Source organism: Canis lupus, chromosome 10, assembly GCF_011100685.1.
Source record: "Canis lupus familiaris isolate Mischka breed German Shepherd chromosome 10, alternate assembly UU_Cfam_GSD_1.0, whole genome shotgun sequence".
Taxonomy (NCBI): domain Eukaryota; kingdom Metazoa; phylum Chordata; class Mammalia; order Carnivora; family Canidae; genus Canis; species Canis lupus.
In genome coordinates, this window is record NC_049231.1 from 33,528,709 (window position 1) to 33,553,560 (window position 24,852).

The following is a 24,852-nucleotide window of genomic DNA, read 5'->3' on the forward strand; positions in this document are numbered from 1 at the left end:
TCCCCACCTCCTTCCCTTTCTGAATACCCCCCACTTCACACCACTGTGTAGATGGTGTGGAGAGCCCAACATTGTTTTTTTTTTTTTTTTTTTTTTAATTTTTAAAAGATTTCATTTATTTATTTGAGAGTGAGCAGGAGGGAGAGGGAGAAAGAGAATCCGAAGTAGATCCGCGTCCGTGCCAAGCACTCCCAACGCTGGGCTCACTTCCACAATCGCGGGATCATACCTGAGCTGAACCCAAGACAAGAGTCGGACGCTTCACCAACTGAGCCGCCCAGGCGCCCCGACAGCCCACCACTATTAGCTGCAACTCTGCACCCCTGCCAGAGGTTGGGGGAACTGGTTTCCCACCCTGGGCAGCTGCTCCCGGAGGCCTCCGTGGGCTGTTCCCATACTTTGACATCTTCCCTAGGAGACCCCAGCCCCCCATGAAGAAGATGGCCCCCTGGCCATCAGCTCTGCAGTGTAGACAAGCTTTAGATGCAAAGTATGTTTGCAAGATTTTCAAAACATTTTCTCCCTGGGTTGTAAATCAAGTACTTTAAGAATTGTAAACCGGCTGGAGTGCAGAGTTAATGTATGTCTGGAAAAAACAGCATCATGACTTGCCTCTTAAGAGAAGAATTCGCATCGCTTACTTTCATTAGAGATACTGAGACAGCGAGAGGTTTCAGGGAAACCTTCCCTGGGAGGGGGGGGGAACGGCAGTGTTCAAGTGGCTCCGGGCAGAGGGCAATTTCCCAGTGAACAGGAGGGACTTGCCTCTTTGTCCTAGAATGTCCTAGGGCCTTGTCTCCTCCCCATTCCCTCTGCTTTTGTGAAGCTCCTCATTATTCTTGTGGCTCCAAAGCTGCAAAGACAACTGATGGCTGCAGGTTAGGTGTCTTCGCTGGCTCTTGTCATGTCATCATGCATTGGGCTCCACTCAGGTAGGATTCACAGGGATCCTCTCACGTCTTTGCAGGATGGTGGAAGGGAAGTGATGATCCAACCTGTGGATCTGAAATGGAGCATGAGGGTGGGTTCTGAGCCTGGCCTCTGTGCCAGGCTCCCTGGGTTTGAGAATGCCCTCGAACCTCCTGTATAAGCTTGAGATGACCAGCCTGACTCAGTTTCTTCATCTGTGAAATAGAAGTGGCTGTGAGGATAAATGAGGTGTGTATCAAGGTCTTAGAGAAGTGTGTGGTCCGCAGTGAATGCTCCTTAAGTGTTATTGTTGGAAGGAGCCCCCCTGGGAAGGGCAGGACAGCAGCATGGCTACACTTATACCACAGGCAGCCTGGGTGCTGGGCTTCATATGTCGGGGGAACCCAGTGTCAAGCCCCCTCTCTTCACCTGTAAATCTACGGGCTGACACAGACTGTTCCTCAAGCTCCAAGAAGAGAATCCTGGGATTCACTGAATGAAATCGGTGAAATGTAGGTCTCATTTCCTGCTGCTTGGTCTTTGGCAGAAGGGCTCTTGTGGGGGAAGGGAAGTTATCTTCATTTCTCTAAACTCATTTTAGGGGGATGCCTGGGTGGCTCAGCGGTTCGGTGCCTGCCTTAGGCCCAGGGTGCTATCCTGGAGACCCAGGATCGAGTCCCATGTTGGGCTCCCTGCATGGAGCCTGCTTCTCCCTCTGCCTGTGTCTCTGCCTCTCTCTCTCTCTTTCTCTGTGTGTGTGTGTCTCTCATGGATAAATAAAAATAAAATCTTAAAAAAGCATAAGTTCATTTTAGATTGTGTTGTGCAGGTTTGACAAGTGTAAGTAGAGTCTCCCAGTGTTTGGAGGGTCAGCGCGCACTGGGGAGGCCTTACCTTCCTGGCTCTCCGGTGCCCTCTGGTCCCCACTCCCCTTTAGCGCAGGGCCTGCAGAGCTTTCTTTAAGCATGTCTGTGAGGTGGATTCTGCCCTAGATTCTGCGTGAGATAGAAAATTCTCACTTTCAAAGAACCTATTGGTTTTCTCATGTGTAAAATGGGATGGTGATACTAGAATGTGTGTCCTGGGTGGTCCTGTGGATTCAGGGATGGTGCTGAGAGCAGCTCCTGATGCATAGCCAACCCTCGATAAATGTTAGCTGCTATCATTTGGGGTTTGGAGTAGGGCAAGATCTCATACTGTTGGGTGGCTTGGAGGAATCATTGCTTCTCCCTATTTAGAGTTTAGTAGGGCTTTTGGTTGGTCCTGGTGAGGCTGGAGCCTGTGGCTGCCTCTGCTCTTGGTTATGCCTGTGGGTTTCCCCAGAGACAACATTTTTTTTTTCTCCCTGTGGCTTTGGTAGTGGTGGGAACATTCATTGTCCAGGGAGGGCTTCTTCATCCTGGTGGGACAGGTGGGGTGGAGGCAGGACTCAAGAGTTGAGGAAAAGACTCAGGAGGCCTTCTTCCCAGGGTAAGAGAGGTCTTCGGCAGCTTCACTTAAAAGGAAGACTTGACTCATGTGTTTACGACTATTTTATCCTTAAAGATGAAGTCAGTTGATCAGTCGATCAATCACACTCCTCTTCATGGAGCACTTTATATCTGCCAGGCCTTGGGGGCCTGCATCGCCTCACTGATGTCCTTGTGGTCCTTAGACCTATTCTATGAGGTGATGCTAAGCTCTTCCTGCTTCACTACAGAGGGAACTGAGGCCCAGGGCCACCTTCTTTATCACTTGGGGAAGATGGAAGGAATGAACCTTGTGTCTGTCCCAGCTCTCCACTGTGAGCCTAGACAGCTTCCCAAGAAGGACTAGAAGTACCTGCTGTCATGTTTTCTTGTGGCAGGTGTTCCTTCTGCCTCTTCCAGGTAACACTGAAAACCATTCAGATAGTTGATAAGCTCCTCCTGTGTTCCAGGCACCATGCTAGACACTGGGGAGGAGATAAGGAGAAAGATACAGCCTCTGTCCTGAGGGAGCTCAACTACCTCTTGGTTCTAGAATTTACAGTTATTTCAGATCCCGATTTTTTAAAAAAGATTTTATTTATTTACTTGAGAGAGAGAGAGACTGAGAACGAGTAGGATGAGGGGCAGAGGGCAAAGCAAGCTCTCCACTGGGCATCTCCACTCCTGGTCTGATGCGAGGCTCAATCCCAGGATTCCTGGATCATGACCCGAGCCGAAGGCAGGTGCTTAAGTGACTAAGCCACCTAGGCGCCCCTCGGATCCTGATTTTTGTGGTCCACATTTACCCTTCTTAGCTGGGAGACCAGTCCCCTGCCGGGGGGCGGGGGGCGGGGGAGGTGTTGCTTTAATCTCTCAGAATTCCATCCCTTGGCCTTAAGTACATCCATCATGCGGCCTTGACTTTCTCAGCATCAATTTACAAAGATGCCGACAAACTTTAAGGAACTCTCAGTGGTCCCAGATGCCACTTAATTACCTTGTAATGGTTCTTGGTAGATTTGAAAGTGAACTTTTCCTTCAACTAGCAGGAGTAGCGGGAGGGAAGAGGCTCGCCCTGCATGGATCCGGTGGGCTCCAAGCCCAGCATGTGAATGTGTCAGATGCAAAGGCGAGGTGGGATATGCTCACTCTAGGGAGAACCTTATCTTGCATCTTCCTCATGGTCAGATGATATCTGTTTCCCAGGCAGAATCAAGGGGGATGTTCAGGGAGGGAACCGGTGTGTGGAGGGGCGTGCGAGCAGCTGGTAGCAGAAATCCTGGAGAGCAGAGGAATTAAGTGGAAATCTCCCCTGAGTCCTGTCCACTTGCTTACGTGTGTAAGAGGCTCCAGAGCAGAGGGAAAGTCCCTTCTCTAACAGTCTTCATGGCAGGAAACATGTATTGAGTGACGAGTGTATGCCCGGTGCTGTACTGAGTACTGCACACACCTTCTCTCCCTCTCCTGTATAATTTAGGGCCGGGCTGTCTGACTTCAGGGTCACGGTCATAACCACTGGGTTCCCTAGCCTTTCTTGGATCCGGGACCTTGGAAGCTTCCACAGCCACCTGCTTTGGTTTTTTTACCTGCACACTGGATGGTAGATACGCCCCGAACCCTGACTTAAAGCTCAGAGAAGTTGTCTCCAAGCTTGTGACAATGATAATTGGAAGAACTTTGCTCCATAATCTCAGTTATTCTGCATCTTACTCATATGTCCTTCCAGTGCCTAGTTCAGAGCCTAGAACACAATAAGAATACAGTCAATACTTGCTGAATGGCCTTGGGGCATTATGTGCTACATAATGGTGTCGGGAAACTTGAGGTCAGTCCCATCATTGCCACGACTTGAGCTGCATGAACCTGGGGCAAGATCCATCCCTTCTAAAGCTTCACCAAACTCATCTGTAAATGAGAGCTCTGGGACAGACTTTTGTGTCAGGGTTCATTATTCACTCAACAAATATTTGTTGAGGGCCAGCTGTGTGTCAAAACTGCTCTGCTCTGGGTAAAAGGGGCAAGTGACAGTCAGACGGTGGGCTTCCTGCCCTCCCATAGCCCCTTCTCCAGCCTCACCAGAACCTGCATGGGCGAGTCTTCATGTCTTGTCCTCACATTGCTCTGAAGTGCCAGTCACTGAATCTTCCCTTGTTTGTGTCCTTTCACCTGAATGTATGCTTCCACCAGGGCAGGGATTTTCATCAGTTCTGCTTACAGATGCATCCCGAATGCCTAGTCCACTGTCTGGTGAATAAACGCTGGCGACACAAATGCCCGCATGCCTGGACAAATGACTCGGATATCCCTCTTGCTCATGAAGTCTCTGGATGTGAAAGTCCTGGGGCTCAAATCCAAGAAGAAAATGAAGGAGCAAAAGGACAAATTTCCAGGAAAAAAACCGACTTTACAAAAGCAAGATGCAGTCAGGATTGGGTAGGAAGGTTCATTATCCCCACTAGCTGTGGGATTAGGGAGTCAGGCAAGATTCCTCCAATTTGTCATCTGGTGATGCTTTTTGCAAACCACAGAGAAAACAAAACAAAAACAAAAACTCTCTCCTTCCTCTCCTCCCTCACCCCCCTCCCCTGCTCATGCCTTCTTTATTCCAAGCAGAAAAAGCACTTGCTTCTTAAAACAGCTCATGAAGGAAAAAATTATAACAAATATCTTGCATTTCTCTGGTGGCGGCACAGTCTGAATTCCTTTCAGCCCCACAATGAGTTCTAATTTTATGAAATGTTTGGATTAGCCACCAATTTTCCAGTGGAATTTAGAAGGCTTGTATTCATACTTATGCTTGAAGCAGAGAAATCTCATAAAATCCGTGCAGTGTCTTGGGCCCAGGGGGACGTTCTAGCCAAGGACAGAATGACCAACCATCCACAGAGTGACGGGGCTGAAAGAGATCTCCTCAGGCAGCTGTGGGCAGGCTCTGCGAGCAGCAGTGTGTTCCCGAACTGCAGGCTCTGAGGCTTGGCCGGGCTGCGTACCTCTTCCAACTGATCATGGGCTATAAAAATTCCAGCCCAAGTACAATGCTTGTACCTGACCTTGTTCTTTCAATTTTTGGAGTCAGAGCACATCACGGCATCTGGTAATTGGGTGAGAGGCATTTGATAACACATGGTCCTCTAAGCACCCCTACCCCCTGCTCCCGTAGTACATATTGCCTGTGTTATCATTTCCCGTTTACATTTCTTAACTCTGCCTCTAGACCTGCACTGTCTAATAAGGACATGTGCGGCTATTAAAATTAATTACAATTAAAATGAAAACTTCAGTTCCTTGGTTACACTAGCTGCATTTTAAGTGCCTGGTAACTCTTTGTGGCTGGTGGCTACCATTGGACAGTGCCGGAAAGGTCTTTTCCAGCATCATAGCCATGCTAAAGAGTAGTGCCTTTGCTTTGCTTTATTAGCTCCGTATTCGGCACTTGTCACTATCTGTAATTAGCAACACCATCCACCGTTGTTTCTGTATCTTGTGTCTAAAATGCTGCCTGGCATGTTGTAAGCACCCAATAAAGGTTTTCAGAATGAATGAATGAAGTCTGATCAGCATTGCTTTGCATATGCCTTATAGAGAGTGGGCCTTCAACAAATTAAATGAACACTTAAGAGAATTATAACCATTGCATGGATTCACCTGATGTTCATTGAGCACCTGCTGTGTGTCAGGCATGGTGCAAGGCTCTGGGGGATACAGACACGGATCCCCTAGCTTAACCAAGCCAACGGTTCTTAGATTTGTGGGGACCTGTGACTCTCCTGGGTGTGCCTGTCAAAATGCATCATCTTTGGCATATATCCCAGAGTCTGATCCAGCAGGGCTGGGGTGGGACTTAGGGGACTTGGGAATCTGCAGCATTTTAACCAAGCAACTCATGTAAATGTAATGGGGTTGGTCCATGGTCTGCACTTTGAAAAACACAGCTCTGGGGCGTCTGGGTGGCAGTCAGGTAAGCTCCTGATGCTTACGTCATGAGATAGAGACCTTTGTCAGGCTCCATGCTCAGTGGGGAGTCTGCTTAAGATTCTCTGTCCCTCTCCATTTGCCCCCTACGTCCATGTGTGCTCTCTTTCTCAAATAAGTAAACTTAAAAAAAAAAAGAAAAAAGAAAAACAGAGCTCTGGACCATGGGAGGCCAGTTGCTGTACTCTTCTGGGGATATAGCACCCTACTTTCTTCATTCTACACTTTCTCATGTGATAACAAGAGGGGCCTCAGATGTTGGGGTTCTTATAATGGACCTGACACTTGAGGTCTCTTTGCCTGATACCTTCCCAAGGAGTAATAATGATTGCAAACAATTACATAGCAGTGGTTATACCTGGTCATAGGATAAGCATGTTAAATCAGTGGCCTAAATTGATCCTGGTGGTAACCCTAAGAAGTACACACCACAACTATTCCCATCTTAGATAGACTGAAGCACAGAAGATTAAGTCACTTGCCTGCATCTGCAGTACTCATAGGTGGAATTCAAACCCTGAAATGTGGTGACACTGCTGCTTATGGTTGCTAGGCTTCGAGCAGCTGCCTCTTGAATGTTGGATGGACCTTTATGTATTTTTCTGCCAGTTGCATGGAATCAAAGTTCAGGTGTGTTTATGAAATGCCCGGTTAGGCATCAACACGGGCATCCCTGGCCTTAGGGAGCATAATTAACTCGTTTGGCAGACATACCCTCGGGCCCTGTCTGTGCCAGTCCTGTTCAGGGCCGCCAGGTGTAAGAGATTTGCACTTGGCCTAATAGGGGCGATGAGGGATGGGCAGGGGCTTCCTGAGAGAGTGTCAAACCCACGATAGGTTTTCTTCCGGACAGAAAAAGCAAAGCAAATCTTAGAAACCAGGCATTCCCTCATTTTGCTGCTTGTGACTATTTTGTACAGTTTACTGTAGAACATGCCCATTTCACCCAGTAGGGGTTCTGTGTGCATGAGCGTGGGCATGTGCATGCGTGTGTGTGTGTGTGTGTGTGTGTGTGAGAATGTGAATTTGATACGTGAAGTGAATTTGGTGGGCTCCAACATATGGAAAGATGTGCCTTTCTCCCCACCTTTTTTAACCACTTAGCAATTCAGGAAACCCCTTAGGGTTGGGAGTGGCTGGGGATTCCCGACCCACTTGCAAGCTTTGAAAGAAGGACAAAGGTTCACACTTACAGGGGACTCCGAGTGTGTCTTCTGCAAGACACACTTAAGGAGGCAGCTGACTCTTGTCCTCTCATTTCACAGCAGCTTTGTGATGGGGTGACCATTAACCACCACTTTGCAGTTAAAGAAGTTGGCGCTCAGAAAGAGCAGCTGATCTGCCTGCGGGGTCAAGGTCACACTTGCGCTGACACTGGTCCTTCCGTCCATCCGACCCCGCCGAGGGCACTTTCCGAGGGCACTTTCCTACACCACCGGTTCTTGGTTCTGGTTGAGCATTAGAATAACCTTTTAAAAACTCTCTGGGGCTAGGCCCCAGGCAGCAGTGTTGTTAACCAGTCCCCTGTGTCACCTTTGTGCCCTGAGTTGAGAGCCCCTGGCTGGTGGGGTCTGCCCTCTTGAATATGCCATTGATGCCTGGCCAGGTGGGGACCTTACCCTCGGGAAGGCCAGCCCCCTCTCCCCCGCCTTGCCCCTGGGATGCTTGCATTCTCCAGGGAAGACTGGTGCGTCCAAAGCCATCCCCCTGGACCTGGGCCGGGACCTTTTGCTCCTGTTGCATCAGAGGCTGCCCGTAAATCGGCAGCTGGCTTGTTTTCTTTTGAGGCCCCAGTTGTAGCGACCTTTGTGTGTCTGTTTATTTCAGGGAAATAATTCCATCCTGCAAAATCAATTCCCTGGGGGCTGCTGAAGTACATTTGGAGGGACTTCTTTTAGTCGGGTGACCTGAAATGTCCTCTCGGAAGAGGCTACAGCTGCTCCCCTGCTCCCAACCCCTTCTTGCTCTGCCCTCTGACACTGTCCTCTCGACCTCTCAAGATTTTGAAGGTCTCATTGGAGTCGTTTTCTTACTTACATGTATCCCTGCATAAGGGCACTTTGTTAAGTATAATCGTAAAAGCATTTCGGAGCATTCAGCATTGTCGGGCCTTCTACGGAGTGTTCTTTGCATGTTATCTTACTACATTTTGCCTTTGCTTGGCAGTGAGAGAGTAAAGACAAGTCTGAAAGCTGAGGCTTTTCATCCTTGGGGCGGGAGGGCCTATGATTTGTCACGACTCGCTGGCCATGTTGGAGGATGAGGGATTCCATGGACTGTGGAGGCTGCAATATTGGGGCCGTTGACTGGCTGGGATGACGATGGCTAGATGGGTAGTTGGCTGATTGAACAAGAGGGTCAAGGGAAAGCAGAGAGTAGCTGTGCAGCCCCGAGTGTTTAACCTGCCACGAGCTTCAGTCAGAGAAATGGAGAATACTGCTTAATGTGATGCCCTGGGTAAGTGGACCTGCTAAGTTATAACAGAAATTCTAAATTATGTTTTAGAAATTCTAAGTATGTTTTTTTAGGTAATTATAGCTTATCCATTTAAGAGCCAACCTTTTTCAAAAAATGATAGTCATTTATTAGGGAAATATTTTCCAAGTGTACGTATACTTTCTTACAACAAAGTACTTGAAAGTTAGACCTTTTTTTTTTTTTTTTAAAGATTTTATTTATTCATGAGAGACACACAGAGAGAGGCAGAGACACAGGCAGCGGGAGAAGCAGGCTCCCAAGAGGAGCCTGATACAGGACTCGATCCCAGGACCCAAGGATCACAACCTGACCCAAAGGTAGACGCTCAGTCACTGAGCCACTCAGGTGCCTGTTAGACCTTTCCTTGATGCCTTTGGGGGAACTTCTCCTAACTGGTCCTTAGAACTTTATTTTGGGGTTCTCATGTCTGCTGTTTGTCTGTTTTCTCCCTGACCCAAAGGTAGACGCTCAGTCACTGAGCCACTCAGGTGCCTGTTAGACCTTTCCTTGATGCCTTTGGGGGAACTTCTCCTAACTGGTCCTTAGAACTTTATTTTGGGGTTCTCATGTCTGCTGTTTGTCTGTTTTCTCCCTCATCAACTTTCATTCCTCTCTGTGATCTTTCAAGTGATAGAATTTTTCTTTCCCTATAGCAAAAATAATGCCTGCCCAATACTGAAAACTCACAAGACACAGAAGTTCAAGATGAAAGGTAGAGGTAGGTGTCAGTCCTGGTTCTGTCAGTGAGGATCCCTCTGATGGCTTTCTATATCCATTTTTCCATTTCCACAAAGATATGCTGTGACCAAGCTTATTATAAATATTAGTAGGAAAATTGTAGGTTGCCATCTGTGGGGGCTCAGCACATGGATTCAATGACATTTCTTGGGTGGCTTTTCTAAGGGTTTATTTCCCATCCTCGTTTAATCCTCACAGCTGAAAGAGCCCTGACAGTGAATCTGGTGAACTTCTGTTTTCTCATGTGACAGGATGAGCCATGTGAGGGGAGGAGGGCTGGCCGGGTCACTCAGGGAGTAGGTGGCCCAGCTGGGTCCAGTACATTTTCCATTTCGCCGTCTCTTACCTGGGTTTTAGAGTTTGGGTTAAGGGCTAAGTGGCATTGGGACAAAGGGGATATTGCTATATTTGAATAACTAAAACCAGGAAAAACCTACCTTTACCTTAAGTTTGCTCAAATGACAGATTTTTAACCTTCTTTCTGGTGGAAGTAAGAAGGAGGACGTGGTCTCCTGTTCCGCATGCCGGGCCGACTCTGTTTGAACATCAGTCTTAGATTAGTACGGAGATGGACTGAGAAACACACTTGAAAGGAACTTGCATTATTAGCCATACATAGCTTACATTTTATGACCTGCTTAAAGATGCAGGGAGCATAAATCTTGGGGGAAGACTGTCTTATTTACTTGATCGTCTTTTCTGCAGATGGGATGCTTGCATCAGAGCCGGGCTGGCTTCAGATGTCTGATCCAGGACATTTTAGCTGAACTGTATGAGTCCATTAAACAAATGTAAGGGTTTTTGGGAAAGCAGGGCTGTGTCTCAAACCAAATGTTTTACATAGAGAACATCTGGGGACTATTGGTATTTGTGTGTACAGTACATCAGAAAGCAGCTTGGTGGGGCTCAGCTGGGATGTTTCTGGCCTGTGGTTGCTGGATTTGACAGTTTTGTTGTAAGGGAATGGTTCTTATGAAGTGTTGCCATATAGGCAGGGCTTGATTCAGGAAGGGGTGCCTTTGGTTAGCTGCACACTCAAATTGTTCTGATTAACTCCCCAGCCAGATCGTCCACGGAATTTGAACAGTCTGCTATCTGAGCTGGTCTCCCCCCAGGCCTAACCTCCCAAGAAAGGAAGCATCACGATGCCAGGTCTCAGGGTGTTTCTTCTTTTTTACCCTGTGGTTCTGTCGATTTGATGAAATTGTGGGAACAGGTGTGGCCTCGCAGAGGCAACATTGGCCAGAAAAATCCAGGTACCTGGTTGAAACTTGAGTGTAGCCCTTATGACCTGTGACTTGGGGAGTCCCTTCTTGGTTTCACATTTCCTCTCTTGCAAAACGAGAAGCCTGTCTCAGGGGGCAGAGGGGAGAGTATGGTAAAGTGGGGTGGCATTGTATACATGGTGTGTGTGGGTCATTTACACACCCTGGTCTTGCATCCTGGGGTTTGTGGTCTTACCCACAAGGATAGAAGTGGTGTGGACTAGAGTGGAATCGGATATTATCTGGGTAGGTTGTCTGGCTTTGGCAACTTGCAGTTTACTGGGCCAGGTTGGTGGTTACGAGTGGATGGGTGTTCTCATTCTTACAAAAGTTAAGATGATATTTGTCACGTCTGATTAAATTCAACTCAACAAATGTTTATTGAATGTCTGCTATGGTGCCGGCTTCTTCTCAGATATCGAGGGCACAGGGATGAACAAAGTAGTTAGGGTTTCTGTCCTGTAGGCTCTGCTTGCTGTGCTTGGTGTTGACCATGAATGACCCTCCCTTTTATTGGGTTTTATGTTGACTGTGATTTAGGTACCATTGTCAAGGACTAGTGTATCAGTGTGCTCAGGCTGCCATAACAGAATTCCACCAAACTGAGGGGCATAAATAACAGAAATTAATTTTCTCACAGGTCTGGAGGCTAGAAGTCCAAGGTCAGGGTGCCAGCAGGGTTCATTTGTAGGGAGGCCTCTCTTCCTAGCTGCAGATGGCCACCTTTTCATTGTGTCCCCACATGCTCTTACACGGGTGTGGGCATGCTCCTGGTGTCTCTGCCTTTATTATAAGGACACTGGCCCTTTCGGATCAGGGCCCCCACCTTCACTTACCCTTAATTACCTCCTAAAGGTTCTGCCTTCAATTATAGTCACATTGGCGGTTAGGGCCTCAATATATGAATTTAGGAGGATACAATTCACCTGTAACAACTGGTAACTATTATAAAATATTATGAATATTATTTGTCAGAGAATATGGCTAGACTTTCTTCACTTTTGAAGATAGGTCAAAATTATCCTGCTGAACCCCCAATTAGCCAGGAAAAAGGGCAAAACTCCAAACAATTTAGTACAGCTTTATTGTAGGTCTGAGGGGAAATTATTGTAAAAATTACATCTGGATGCTTCCTGAAGATTGGCATTTTGACTCACACCAGTCAAGTGAGACATGGCCCATTTTGTGGAGGATGTGACTGAGTGTGGGCATGCAGTATGTGTGAGCAAAGGGGACAGTGGTGATGTGCCCTTTTTAGAGATGGGAAATGAATGAGCAAAATGAGACTCAGTTTTGGTCTTATTTAGGAGTGTGAGTGAGAGACAGAGGTAGAAATGGTGTATATGGGGGGTGACACATGGAAGGATTTCTCAGAGGCCCCACCTCTGCACATACACATCAGTTGGCCTGTGATCGCACAAAAAGACATGTTGCTGGGAAGGGTCTTACAGTCCTAGAAAAAGCATCATCCTGGCCAGACTCTAGGGTCATGAGGAGGGTGAAGTATCTCAATTGCGCTTCTCCTTGTCTGTGCAAAGCCTGTGTATCTTCTGGTTCAGTGCCCCATCCCACCTCCTCTGAGGAGCCCGCCTTGATTTCTCGAAACCCAAATACAGCAGGTGCTTGCCTGCTTAGTAACCTTGTTCTCCTTTCCTACCCTGACTCATTGGTATCTCCCGGTAGAAGTTAGGGGTTTTGGTTACTACTGACAGAAATGGACTCCATGATTCATTGAGGAGAAAACAAATTTGTAAGGCCTGGTGTATCCCACAGGACCAGGCTGGGGAAAAGATAAAACCCAAGGAAGCCCCAAGGAACTATATCTTCTTGGATATTATTGTTGGGATGAATGTCCCAGCCATTTTCAGACCACTTAGAATTCAATTCTGGGGAACGAACATCTTCTTAGCCAAATCCTAGAATCATGGGTCCACCCATTGGCATTGGCAATGGGTCTACCCATTGACTGACAGTCTCTTTAAAACTGCATGTAATGATATCCCCAGAGCAAAGTCAGGGTGTTTCTATCAGTTGAAGGGTGAATGGGTGCAGGCAGGGAGGAACCCCTATGTCCACTGTCCTTTCCAGTAGGATTGTAAGCAACTTAAAGGGAATGTCTGGATCATGTTCTGTAAGACCTGGATCTCTGCCTTATCCAGAGCAGATTTGCCAAAATTACTTGCTGGCGAATTGACTCATGATTGCATCATTTTTAGGGACACACCTCCCAGATTCCCCCCACCCCCTCCAATTCTGCCTTTTGTCCAACTGCATTGGCTGGCCTCACAGAGAAAAGCAAGGAATACTAAGGGATGTGCTTTTGAAGATGGAAGCAGTTTAAATACTAACTAAGAACAAGACTTAGGGTGGGGACAGGGCAGTGTCTTCAGAGATTGATTCAGCTCAAATTTATCAGATACCTGCTATGTGCCAGGTGCCATGGCACTTGCCTTGTGGGTGTGGTACAGAGCTTATGAGTACAGGTACTGGGTTCTGCGAGACCCATCTGTTCTATTTATTAATTGTGTGCCCTAGGGCAAGTTACTTCACCTCCCTGAGACTCAGTTTATATTCACTGAGAAAGTAGAAATAATAATGTTTCTGCAAGAATTTAATGAGTGAAAGGTTGAGCAATAGGATGGTGCCCAGTGCCTGGCTCATTGTCAGGGCTTGATAGCTGGTAATTATTAGGCTTACTGTTAGCTATTGTTGGGAATGATCTCTCAGCCCCTTCTGGAGTGGGCACTATAATTATCTCCATTTTCTTTCTTTATTAGCTTATAAATTTATTTTTTAAAGTTTCGAAGCGTGGAAGTCCAAGATCAGGTGCCTGGAGATTCTGTGTCTGGCTATGGCCCCCTCCCTGGTTCATCGACGACCATGTCCTCACTTGGCAGAAGGCACAAGGGAGCTCTCTGGGGTCTCTTCACTAAGGGCACTGATCCCATTCATGAGGGCTCCATTCTCAGGACCTAATCAACCCCTTAAGGTCCTGTTTCTAAATACCATCATATTATCTCCAATTTAGGGGTGAGCAAGTTCAGGCTCAGTGGTTTCAGAACAAGTAGGGATTCAACATTTGAGAGACAAGTAAGTAAAAGAAGACTGCATGGCAGGTGGCTGTAGAATGATAACATGTCTTGCTTTGGTTTTGTTTTTTTAAGGGTCCTTCCCCCTAGCTTTATTGCGATATTATTGATATAACATATGTAAGTTTAAGGTGTACACGTACATGTTGCAAAATGATTACCACTATAAAGTTAATTAACACTTCTTGTCCTCTCACATAATCATCGTGTGTGTGTGTGTGTGTGTGTGTGCATGGTGATAACATTTCAGATCTACTCTTTTAACAACTTGCAAGTACATAAGACAGTATTGTTTACTATAGTCACTGTGCTGCCCATCAGATCCTCAGAATTTATTCAGCTTATAGCTGGAGGTTTGTGTCCTTTGTTTTTTTTTTTTTTTTTTTTTTTAAGTTTTTGCCCTTTAACCAACATCTTCTATTTCCCTCCTATCCCTTGGGCCCTGGCACCCACCAGCGTACTCTCTATTTCTATGAGGTTGGCTTTATTAGATTCCATGTATAAGTGAGATTACACAGTATTTGCCTCTCCCTGTCAGATTTATCACTTAGCAAAATGTTAAGGTTCCATTTTAATGCGTGGAGACCATATGAGCCACAGCTTTTTGGCATATACTATATGCCAAGGCCCCGGGGAGGCACTGAAGCTACAGTGAATAACACAGGAATGGTCTCTGTGTGAATGGGACTGAGGTTAGGGAAGTGGACCTCTAGGTGCATTATGGGGGCTCATCTTTGGGGGAGGGCATGGAGGGAGGAGCTGGTCAGCTGAAGACAGTAGTTGAGATGATCGGTGTGGAGGGGTCTTGGAGCACGAATGGCCAGGAGCATCACATTCTCCGTCCAGCCTGTTCTTTGGATCCCTGTAAGAGCCACAGACCTCCACCCCATCTCCCTGAGGGTAGGAACTGAGTGTTGGGTGTTGGGTGAAGCTTACAGAGCTCTCCTGCCTGACGGGTGGCAGGAAATGCCCGAGGGGAACTGAGCGTGCTCCTCGGGGGTCAGGCTGGCATCGCCTGAGGCTGTGTGCATGTAGCCGGAGGCGCTGCCGTGATGAGCTTCCCTGGCAGGTTTGTGGGGGGGTGGTTAGGGGGCTGATAAGCATGGGGGGTGGATTTTGCAGCAGGGGCTCTGCAGCAGGGCCCAGCCTGCTGACTCTCTCTGGGTAACGGACAGTGAGAGTTTCCTTTGGAAGGACAAGAAACTCTGGTTTGTGAGGAGATGCTAACGGAGGCCTCCAGGAGTCAGATTACAGCCCCGCTGTCCTTCCTTACCTGTCCCGAGTGCTTTGCACACTCTGATTGCCACGAATCAGCTTTCCGAGGAAGAGTTTTGTTGGTATAAGAATAACACCTGAAGAATCTTCCCTTTCACTTATTTATAGAATCACTCAAGCTTGAAATAGGCAATATAATTTTTTTTGCTTGTCCTATATATTTTACCATCTTAAGAAATTAAAAAACTTTTTCTCTTTATTCTGTTAAATTCAATTGACTAATTTTTTCCCTCCACTTTGGAAAATCAATTTTGTTTCTTAGGTCTTTTGTGTCCCTTATGCATTGTTCCCAAGGTCAGCGATTCAGTAGTGGCCTCAAGTTAATATTTAAAAGCAATGTTTTCAGTGAATTAAGAAATAATGGGATAAAAGCCTCCCCGCGTGCCCCGCATGCCCCTCATGTGTGCTACCAAATCAGGCTTCAGAAATTGGACCAAGATTTGGACTGACTCGGACAGCAGACTGCATCTCTGGCCTGTCTGTGGGAGGACAGCCCCCTGGCACGAGAGGGAGGTGTCATGCTGAGGAACAGGTCACAATTCGCCAGCACGCTTAGGAGTAGCTGTTGCTCACCATCTCAGCTTGTTAGTCCGGGGCCTGGCTGCTGGGGCATGCTTCGCGTATGCACTGTAGATCTTTGGGTGGCAACCTTAGTCCCCCTGCTAGCTGTGGCTCGGAAGTGGGTTAGCACTTGCCCAGAGTATTAATCCCAGACTTGAGGGAGACCTGGGACTCTCGCTGCAGCTCCAGTGCTGCTACTAACTCTGCTACTAACTCTGTGAACCCAGGGCCTGTGCTTTGACCTCTCTGGGACTCAGTTTCCTCACCTGTAAAATGAGGGGGTTGGCATAGAACATCCTGAGGTCTACCATCGGCTGATCGCTACTTCTTGTGCTGTGTGCCGGTTTCCTTCTCTGTCCTCCTTCCTGTACACTGTCTGCTCCAGGCCTCCATCAACCTCGTGGAGCTGGCACCCTTGGCATCCTCCTTTGCGGATGAGGGAAATGAGCCTATGGCGTGCTTGCCTCTCTGCAGGGGCGCCTGGCCATGTTGTTGTGACTGAAGACAAGGCCAAGGTGCTGATGTGGTTTTTCAGCCATTCCGGTGGGGGCTCTGCTGCACTCAGAGGTTGATAAATAAAGGTTGCACAACCCTAAGCTTATCCAAGCCCGGTTGTGAAGAGTGTCAGAGTGATCAGATGCTACCGGTCCAGGCTGTCCAGCCACAGCCCTCTGGTCTGGCCCTTCCTCTCCCTCCCCAGGACAGTTGGAACCTGGAAGAAAGCAGCTGTGCTTTAGAGTTCTGAGTTGGTGCTGCACTTGGTTTTCGGAAACGTGAAAGTCCAAAAATAAACAGCTGCCTGGCCACTAGAGTTCTAGCTAAACAGCCTTGCGAATTTAGTCTCCCTGTGTGGCTCTGCTGTTGCCTGTGTCACATGTCTTGTGCTACCAGAGGCCTTTGCATGTGGCGGGTCTTGGGGTCACTCACTGGGGCAGAGAGCCTGGAGAGACTTCTGGAGGATCCTGGTGGGAGAAAGCTCCTCGCAGTCCCAGCCAGACCCTCTGTCACCGAGTGGGCCGAACGTGAGGCTCCAGGGCTCACTTCTTGTCTCTTCCTTTGGAGACATTTATGGTTCCAGGTGTGGGAGCCCCAGGCCCATTACCAGCCAGCCTCTAGGGCCTTACAGCATCCGCAGGTCTGCAGCCAGAAACTGCCCCCCGCTGGGAGCAAGCCTCCCATTTGCCAGGGGCACATTAATTCGGGTCACAGAGTCCCCTTAGGGAAGCAGCTTGTGTTTAATTCCCCTCTATATGGGTGGGCAGTTCATTAATTCTCATTCATCACCTAATGTTTAACATGGCTGCATAGTGTCTAAGTTTCGGAGTAGGAAGTGCCATGGTGGCCACATCTACTCCGACGGTTCTCAAATGTCAAAGTGCCGCAGAATCACCTGGGGAGCTTGTAAAAAATGCTGATGCTGGAATTCAGTAGATTTGGAGTGGGGCCTGGAAGCTGCATTTTACAGTTAGGCCCCCGCCCCTGGCTCTGGTGCAGGTGGTGTGCTCAGCACTCTGAGGGGAACTGCTCACCCAGAGAATCAGATTGTGTGCTCTGAGCTGGCTCATTGCTTGCTTTGGCATTGTCACTGTTGTTAACTTTCCATGGGCCTTTTTTTTATTTTTATTTTTTTTCCGCTCCTTTGATTCCTGCCTGGTCAGCCATGGCCACTATCTAGTGTTTACAAACCCAGGCACAGTGCAGGGAGTGTGAATGTGCCCACAGTTTCTAAGCCATGAATTCCACCTCCCTTGTGGCATTACCCCGTGCAATAATGACATGCTTAGGCCAGTCCTTGAAAAGGGGGTGTGGAGAGCCAGGGAAGCCCACACGTGTAGATAAAGACCTCCCTGCCTCTCTGAGGTCCTTCTGAGCAGACCCTGGCCCTGTCAGATAAGAATCTGATATGCTATTCAAATTCTGGAAATAGAACACATTTTTGTAAAAAAAATTTATTTATTTTAGAGAGAGAGAGAAAGAGTGTGGACCGGTACTTGCACAGTGTACAGAAGGCTAGAGGGGGTGGGAGAGGGAGAGAGAGAACCTCAAGCAGACTGCTCACTGAGCACGGAGCCTGATGTGGGTCTGGATCTCATGACCCTGAGATCATGGCCTGAGCCAGAACCAAGAGTAGGACACTGAATTGACAGAGCCACCCAGGCTCTCCTGGAAATAGAACACATTTTCACGGTGGGAGAAGGGTCAGCATCACCTGAGGCCATGTCATCTCTGATGGGGAGTTTTGGTAAATTGAGGCTGGAGAACCAACTTACAGAGGAGTTTATTTTCAGGACCTTTCACAAGACTAAAAGGTTGCTGGTGGTGCACTGTGGATGCTGTTCTTTGAAGAAAAAGCTCTTTCTTACCCATGCCGTGCTTCCTGGTGTTGGGGGTGCATCTCCTCAGTGCCTCTTGATACAATTCTTGGCTTCTAATCTGCTTCTGCCTGAAGAAACATCCATGTAGTGACATGAATCAACAGGCCGGAGAGGAAGAGGCCCTTGGGCCCCATGGAGGAGTTGGCTTAGGTCCCTGTGGGGCGGTTGCATCATGGCAACTTGCTCAAGTGTTGTCCTGAGTTGGCCATGCTCCTCACCAAGAGCTGGGGGTCATTTAATTAATGAGGGGCTTTGGCTGCAAGGTGGCCTCTTGGGTGGCATCCCTATGGTGATGGCCATGCACTGCCTGTCCGAATAGAAGCCATCAAGTGACCCAAGGGGCTGTTTGGCTTAGGATGCAAACTTACTCCTACTAAGTGATGCTAATGCTGTGTTTACAGATGGGCAGGCCCTATTTCTTCCCTGCTTCTCAGACCCCAAATGCTGCCCCCTGGCACCTCACCTAGGACCCTATAAAACTTTATCCACTTGGAGGGGCCTGAGCTTTATCTCCAGGTTGTGGAGACTGTTTGAGACCCTTGGAGGGATCCTGTCACCTGCCATGTTTGCTGTCCACCCCAGCATTACCTGTAACCTCTAGAGCCAGAATCCTGGGGCTCAGGCTGTCTCAGTTGTAGCCTTAGCTCTCTATCTTTTACAGACTGGGTGAGTTTGAGAAGTATTTGTCTTTTCTGCACCTCAGTGTCCTCCCCTGTAAAATGGGGCCTTAGTTAGGATTAAAGGAGATAAGGCTCACTGGCACATGGTTAACACCTTAGAAATGCTGGTTATGACCATCTTGAAGAATATTGTCACTGATTTTTAAATGCTGATATGTCAGAGACAAAGACAGCACTAAGATCTCCCTGCAGGCTGACATATGGCAGTGAATGAACATCCATGGGAGGTGCTCTGGAGGGATGAGGGCAGTGACGCCCTCAGTCTGAATCTGGCAGACACACAACCTGCCCAGAACCTTCCCCACTCCCCAGAGCAGGCCGGGAAGACAGCTGGCTGCCCCACTCTGCAGGCAGGCAGGCTGAGTATGAATTTTAACCTGCTCTTGCCTCAGCACAAATGTGGGGAAGGGGAGGATGTGTGTGGGTGATGGGGTGGGGAGAGGCCTATAAGAGGATTTGCTGGGGGCTCGTCACCCCAAAAACATGGCCCCGTATCTGCCAGGCCTCATGTATAGTCACCACCATTCAGTGGACACCTACTGTGTGCTGGTTACTTTACTCACATTATTCCCACACCCTACAACTACCCCAAGAGGGGGGCTATCCTAGGCCCATTTTACAGACGAGGAAACAGACTTGCAATGCTGGGGCTCATCTGAGGTTGGCCTGCTGGCAGTAGCCTGAGCTTTATCCCCGCGGCCTTCTAGAGCCCTGCGCGCAGCCACCAAGCTCTTAACATTCACAGCAGCCGTGGCAGGAAAGGACGCCCAGCAGGCTGCAGAATAGGTGGTTTGTGATGATTACCCCAAAAAGGAGAAACTGCGTGAATGCAAGAGGAGGCTGGCCCTGTTATGGTTAACAAGGAATGGGGACTGGCTGGGCTGATGCCTCTTACACAGGCCGGCACCATGGGGCGGAATCCCGGGTCCACGGCCAGATGTGCCGCTGCATACGGTTTAGACATTAAACTATAGGGTGGCCTTATTTAAAGGCAGACCATTTTATAAGGCACACAGTGCTGTCTAGACTTGGGAACGTTTATGAAAGTGGCTGTACTGCACAGGAATTCCCGTCACTTTGAAGGTGGAGTGACATCTCTCTGGCTTGTGCAGCAACAAATTGCCTTTTTTTTTTTTTTTTTTTTTTGAGGGTGTATGATTTCAGACATTTGGTAATCTCTTCCTGCTGGGCCCTCTCCTTACCTCTCTCTTTCTTTGTCAATGTGGCTGAGGACTAAGGCAAGCCAGAGAGGAGATTTTCTCCAGAATGCCCCCACCCTGTTAGGACAAGTATGTAATTATTTGTGTCATTGTGCTAATGTCTTTGTCCATCCCCTATCCTCCCCCCAACCTTGAGGGCTGGGACAGAATCTTGTTGGGTCCCTTCTCTGTCATGGCAGCACTGTGCCTGGTACCTGCTAGGTGCTCCAAAAAAATAAGTGAACCAACAGTCCAGATTCAGAGAAGCTGCAGTGGAGATCTTGAGGCAGGCTTTTGATTCGAGTGAGAATATTTTTTCCCCTGTTCACCTGCACAGGTGACCATGAGGAGAAGATGGAGGAATATAGTCCTGAGGTTGCTTTTGGGGTTCCAGGTTGTTCATCCTTCCATCTGGTCTCGGGCTCAGATACCATGAATGGTCATGGTGGGTGAGCCTCAGCCGCTTGGAGCTTCCTGACATTTCAGATGAAGCTACAGTGCAAAGACCCAGGAGACAGATTCCGTTGGCCTTTATGTACTTTGGGGAACAAACGTGGTCTCCATTCCCTAGGCCTTGGCTTGCTGGCCCATGAGGAGCCAGGAGGAATCCTAGTGTGCTCCAAGAGTGAAAGGCAGGAAGGCACGAAGGGCCTCCCTTCAGGTTAAACATGCTGACAGTTTTTGAGCACTTATCATGGGCCAGGCATGTTTTAACCTCCTGACATTAATCCTTACAGGATCCCTACCTGATGGATGAGCACAGAGGGGTTATGCAACCTGCCTGAGGTCACACAGCTAGTGAATGGTTTCAGGCAGGCCTCAAAGCCCTGTCCCTGACCGTTATGCAACAGTGCTTCCCCGTGTGCTGGCTTAGTTTATCCCCCCGACTTCCTGAAGCAGGCACTACCTTATGTTACAGGAGTTGCATTTCCAGATCTCGTTGTCCTTTTATAAAACAGCTCTTTAAAAATATGACAACCATTTTCAGCTTTCTAGGTCCTACAGAAACAAGCTGGATTTGGTCACAGGCTGAATATGCAGCAAACAAAGAAGCACAAGATAATTTCAGAAGGTGCCACTTGTCTCTAAGAAGATAAGGTGGGGGAAGGTGTGGAGAGAGGGAGGTGGCTATGGCTGGAGAGGCCTTGTGGGCTCCAGGGGTTGGGGAGGGCCGCCCCAGAAGGTTCTGGAGCTGACACCTGAATAAGAATATAAAGATCCGCGGCCTGAAGAGCACTTCGGCCCAGGTCTGCATCAGGTCTGCCCCCGTTAGGTGTTCCCCACCGGCTGCTGTTATTACTGTGGTTCTTCTGCGTCCGCGATTTGCCATGAACTGTCTCTGCAGCCTTGGGTGAGTCAGCTCTTGGCTCTTGGGAGTTGAACTGAGATGTCTCCTCCTGGCCTTGACAGTTGCATGGTTCTAAGTGATTTGTAGCCTTTGTCTCAAACTGACTTCCCTACAGCCCTTTGGAAGATAGGGCAGGATGGAGCCCCCTTTTGCATTTTCAAGAGAAGATTCACTGCAGGAAGAGGGGAACTTTTGTGGAGGGACAGCCACCATGGTTATTAACAGTATGGAGCCCTTTTAGTTTCCTTAATGCAGAGTGGGGCTTTATTAGAATGGGAGCATTTTCCTTTTCATATTGGGCTGGAAGCCTCCCCCTGGCAAACATGCCCTGAGACCATCAGCCTCCTGCTCCACTGTTGGGGGGAACCGACAAGTGGCCTTATTTTCTTAAAGCCCACTCTACCCCCAACAATGTCACTACCCTCCCCCAACCCTGGATGGGAAAGAATTTGTGCCTATTGTCATTTGACAATAGAGCCTCCTGGAGGCCAAGTTCAGCCTGCTGCATCATCAAAGGGGGTGGTTTCTCCCCCTGGCCCATCTAATTCATGGAGGAATGCAGGAGATGGTCCAACAGCCACCCACATCCTCCACGGCCTGTGTGTGTTCACTGCTTCCCCCAAGAACCAGCTCCCCGGGTGCCAGGCCCCGCTCAGACAAAATAAAGCCTTCCAGTCATATCTTTACATTTGACGTCAGCATGGGGAGGCTTTTCTTGCTGCATACTGAATAGGGCTGTCGGAGGGCCTGGGGTGGCTTTGAGCCCAGCACCCTGGTGAAAAGGGGCTTTGAGGTTGGAAGCTCATTCATCTCTGGGCCGCTTCCTTTGATCCGGCCTGGGGTCTGCCCCCAGTCTCAGGGAGGGCGGTGCCTGTCCCTGTGTTTACAGCAGGCACCCGTGTTTCCGGTCTGTTTTGTCCATTCCTCAATTGCTCTCATGGGTAGGATGCCAAAGAAAAACTAAGCATCTTCCCAGGGTGCCTGTCTTGGTGGCGATGTCTGACTGGGGTGGTCCTTCCTTTTTTGCTCTAGTTTCATTAGCACTTCTCCCATCCGTGTTCTCATAACCTAACGCTCTCATCACCCTCGCCTCCCCCCTCCTTTGCCTCCTCCCTCCTCTTTTCCTTTCTGTTCACCTAGCACCTGCCAGCCTTCCCACACTAAGGTTTTTCTCAGGCCTGCCACGTGCCAACCCGGAGTTAAGCACTGCAGAAAAAGCAGTTAGATTCCCACTAGTACAGAGGCAAGTAACGACACAAATACTGATTTCATTACAGCTTGGGTGGGGGGGAGTCTGCAGAGCAGAAATATGGGGACTTGCCTGTCCATTTACCTCACTTGTGGGGAGGTCAGTAAGCAGCAACAACAACAACAACAGCAACAACAATAATGATAGCTGCCCAATTCTTACTGAGTTATAGATGGACTGATTGCATTTTAGAAATGTTTCCATGTATCGTGGTTGGTGGGGACCTGGTGGAAGCCAGAAGAAGCAATGGTTCGTAGGTGTGAGGACGTTCCTGCTGAGGCTGGCAGGGCTTCACCCCATCTCAATTTAGTTGTGGTGGTGTCCTGCTGGTAACCAGGATGCTGTCTCTGGAGCACTTCCTGCCTTTGTGGTCCTGGGGTTAAGTGCCTTTCATCTAAGAGAGAGTGGTCCAGGTGGGAACTGACATCACAGAAGGACCACTTCGGAGGGGACGAAGCCGGCTTTGGGAACTGGCCACACATTGGTTGGCAGGCTTCCTTGTTGGCCATCCCCATCCAAAGTACTTTTTGCCTCCCTTGGAGCCAGGGCCAAGGATTAAATGACGAAGCAACTTGTTCATGAGCAAAGATGAATCCTTTGGCAAATCTGATTTTCCTTATTAGATTCCCATTGTCATTTAATGCTTTTTTATTTATGTGTTTCTTTTGAGTAACTGCTCTGTGCGCTGGCCCTGGCAGCGCTCTACAGTTTGCATTTGCAGACGTTGGCATGGAGATCAACTGGGGCTGGGCAGGGAGTCATTGCCTTATGGTCTTATCCTGACTTTTCTATAGCAGAGCCTTTTTTATCTCATCACGTGTACCAAACGAAGGTGCTTTGGAGAAGGAAGGATGAAGGAAGGATTTGGCCACTGAGCAGTTGTACAAAAAGCGTAGGCTGCAGTGCTAAGACCCCATGTAGGGGCAGAACTGGCCTCGAGAAGCCCCATGCAGCAGAGCTTTCGCTAGCCTTCGGCAGCTGCCCGGTGGAGCTGAGTGATACTGATTTCAACCATCCATGTTTAATCATTGATACCCTGTAAACCGAGCTCTCCTTTTTTCAGAAGGATCAGGATTCCTGGAGTAAAGGAATCTGGCCACGTGAAGCAGTCCACTTTATAGAAAAAAGAAAAGCCCAAAATAAAAAAAACCAACCCTGCATCCCAAACCCCAGGCTGTTGGAACCTGATGTTTTCTGTTGTTGGGAGAAGGGTGTTTTTGCTATAAACGAAAGATGTGACAGGGGGTATTTTGAAGCTTTATTTTGGTTATTGTCGGTTCTGCCAACAAGTAACATCTGTATTTATTTCCCAAGTTCCCCCAATGGCTGATTTGCATCTGTTTAGTTCTCTGGGTAACATTTCATTTCCTGACTTTATAGGTTGCTATAAAATCCATTCGTAAGGACAAAATTAAGGATGAACAAGACATGGTTCACATCAGACGAGAGATTGAGATCATGTCATCCCTCAACCATCCTCATATCATCAGTATTTATGAAGGTCAGTGATTTTTTTTTTTTTTTTCACTCGCGTATCAGTTACCATTTCTCATACCACGAGGCCTGCCAAGATTTTTAGGTAATTGTCCTTCTGGGCAGGAGCCAAGTATTTTTCCTCATGATGCAAAAATAGCTGGGTGTTATCTCTTATTTGGTTACTTTGAATGCAACCAGACACACGAAGCACAGCTCACTATGGTCATAAAATAGCTCTGGCTAGTGCCTTCTTCTAGCTCCTTGCCAGGTCTTTGGTGGTTGCTAAGCAACTGGCCTTATTAAAAGCCAGCATGCGAGACAGCCATGGTTTCTGAAAAATGGCAGTTTGCTGGGTGACCAGGGTCATGGTGGAGTCACGTGTTATTCCAAGTGGAGGCTGTTTGAGTTGGGAGTATCTTTGAATGGGTCCGAGAAAGAATAGGGATATCTTGGTGGGGCAGATGCTTCACGAATGGAATTCAAGAGCGGCGTCAGTAAAAAGAAAAATGCTCATGCTTCAACTGGTTGCTCCTTCCTGGGAAGAAATGGAAAGTATGAACTTCCTATAGCCCTATTTTTTTTTCTCTTAAATCTGTAAAAAATACTACTCAAGCAATATGTATTTGTTGCAGAAGTGACTGAAATGCACAAATTAAAGTTTCAAAATAATTTCATTTCTCACCCTCAGTTTGATAAATTAGCACTCTAGCTATATTTATATTTTTATCTGCCTCTCTATATCTGTACCTGACTTTTATTCAAAGTTAGATCATACTATTGATAATGTTTT

At 48.1% G+C, this 24,852-nt stretch overlaps 1 protein-coding gene across 3 annotated transcripts in view; it reads left to right on the forward strand.

The window, feature by feature from the left end:
- NUAK1 (NUAK family kinase 1) overlaps positions 1–24,852 on the forward strand; it is a 73,761-nt gene that overhangs the window by 11,024 nt on the left and 37,885 nt on the right. For all 3 annotated transcript variants that reach the window (XR_005365696.1, XM_038550803.1, XM_038550802.1), the window contains exon 2: positions 23,967–24,087. Coding sequence is in view for 2 of the 3 variants with exons in the window: in XM_038550803.1 (XP_038406731.1) it covers positions 23,967–24,087 (121 nt within the window). In the remaining variant the exon portion in view is untranslated. The remainder of the gene's footprint in view (positions 1–23,966; positions 24,088–24,852) is intronic.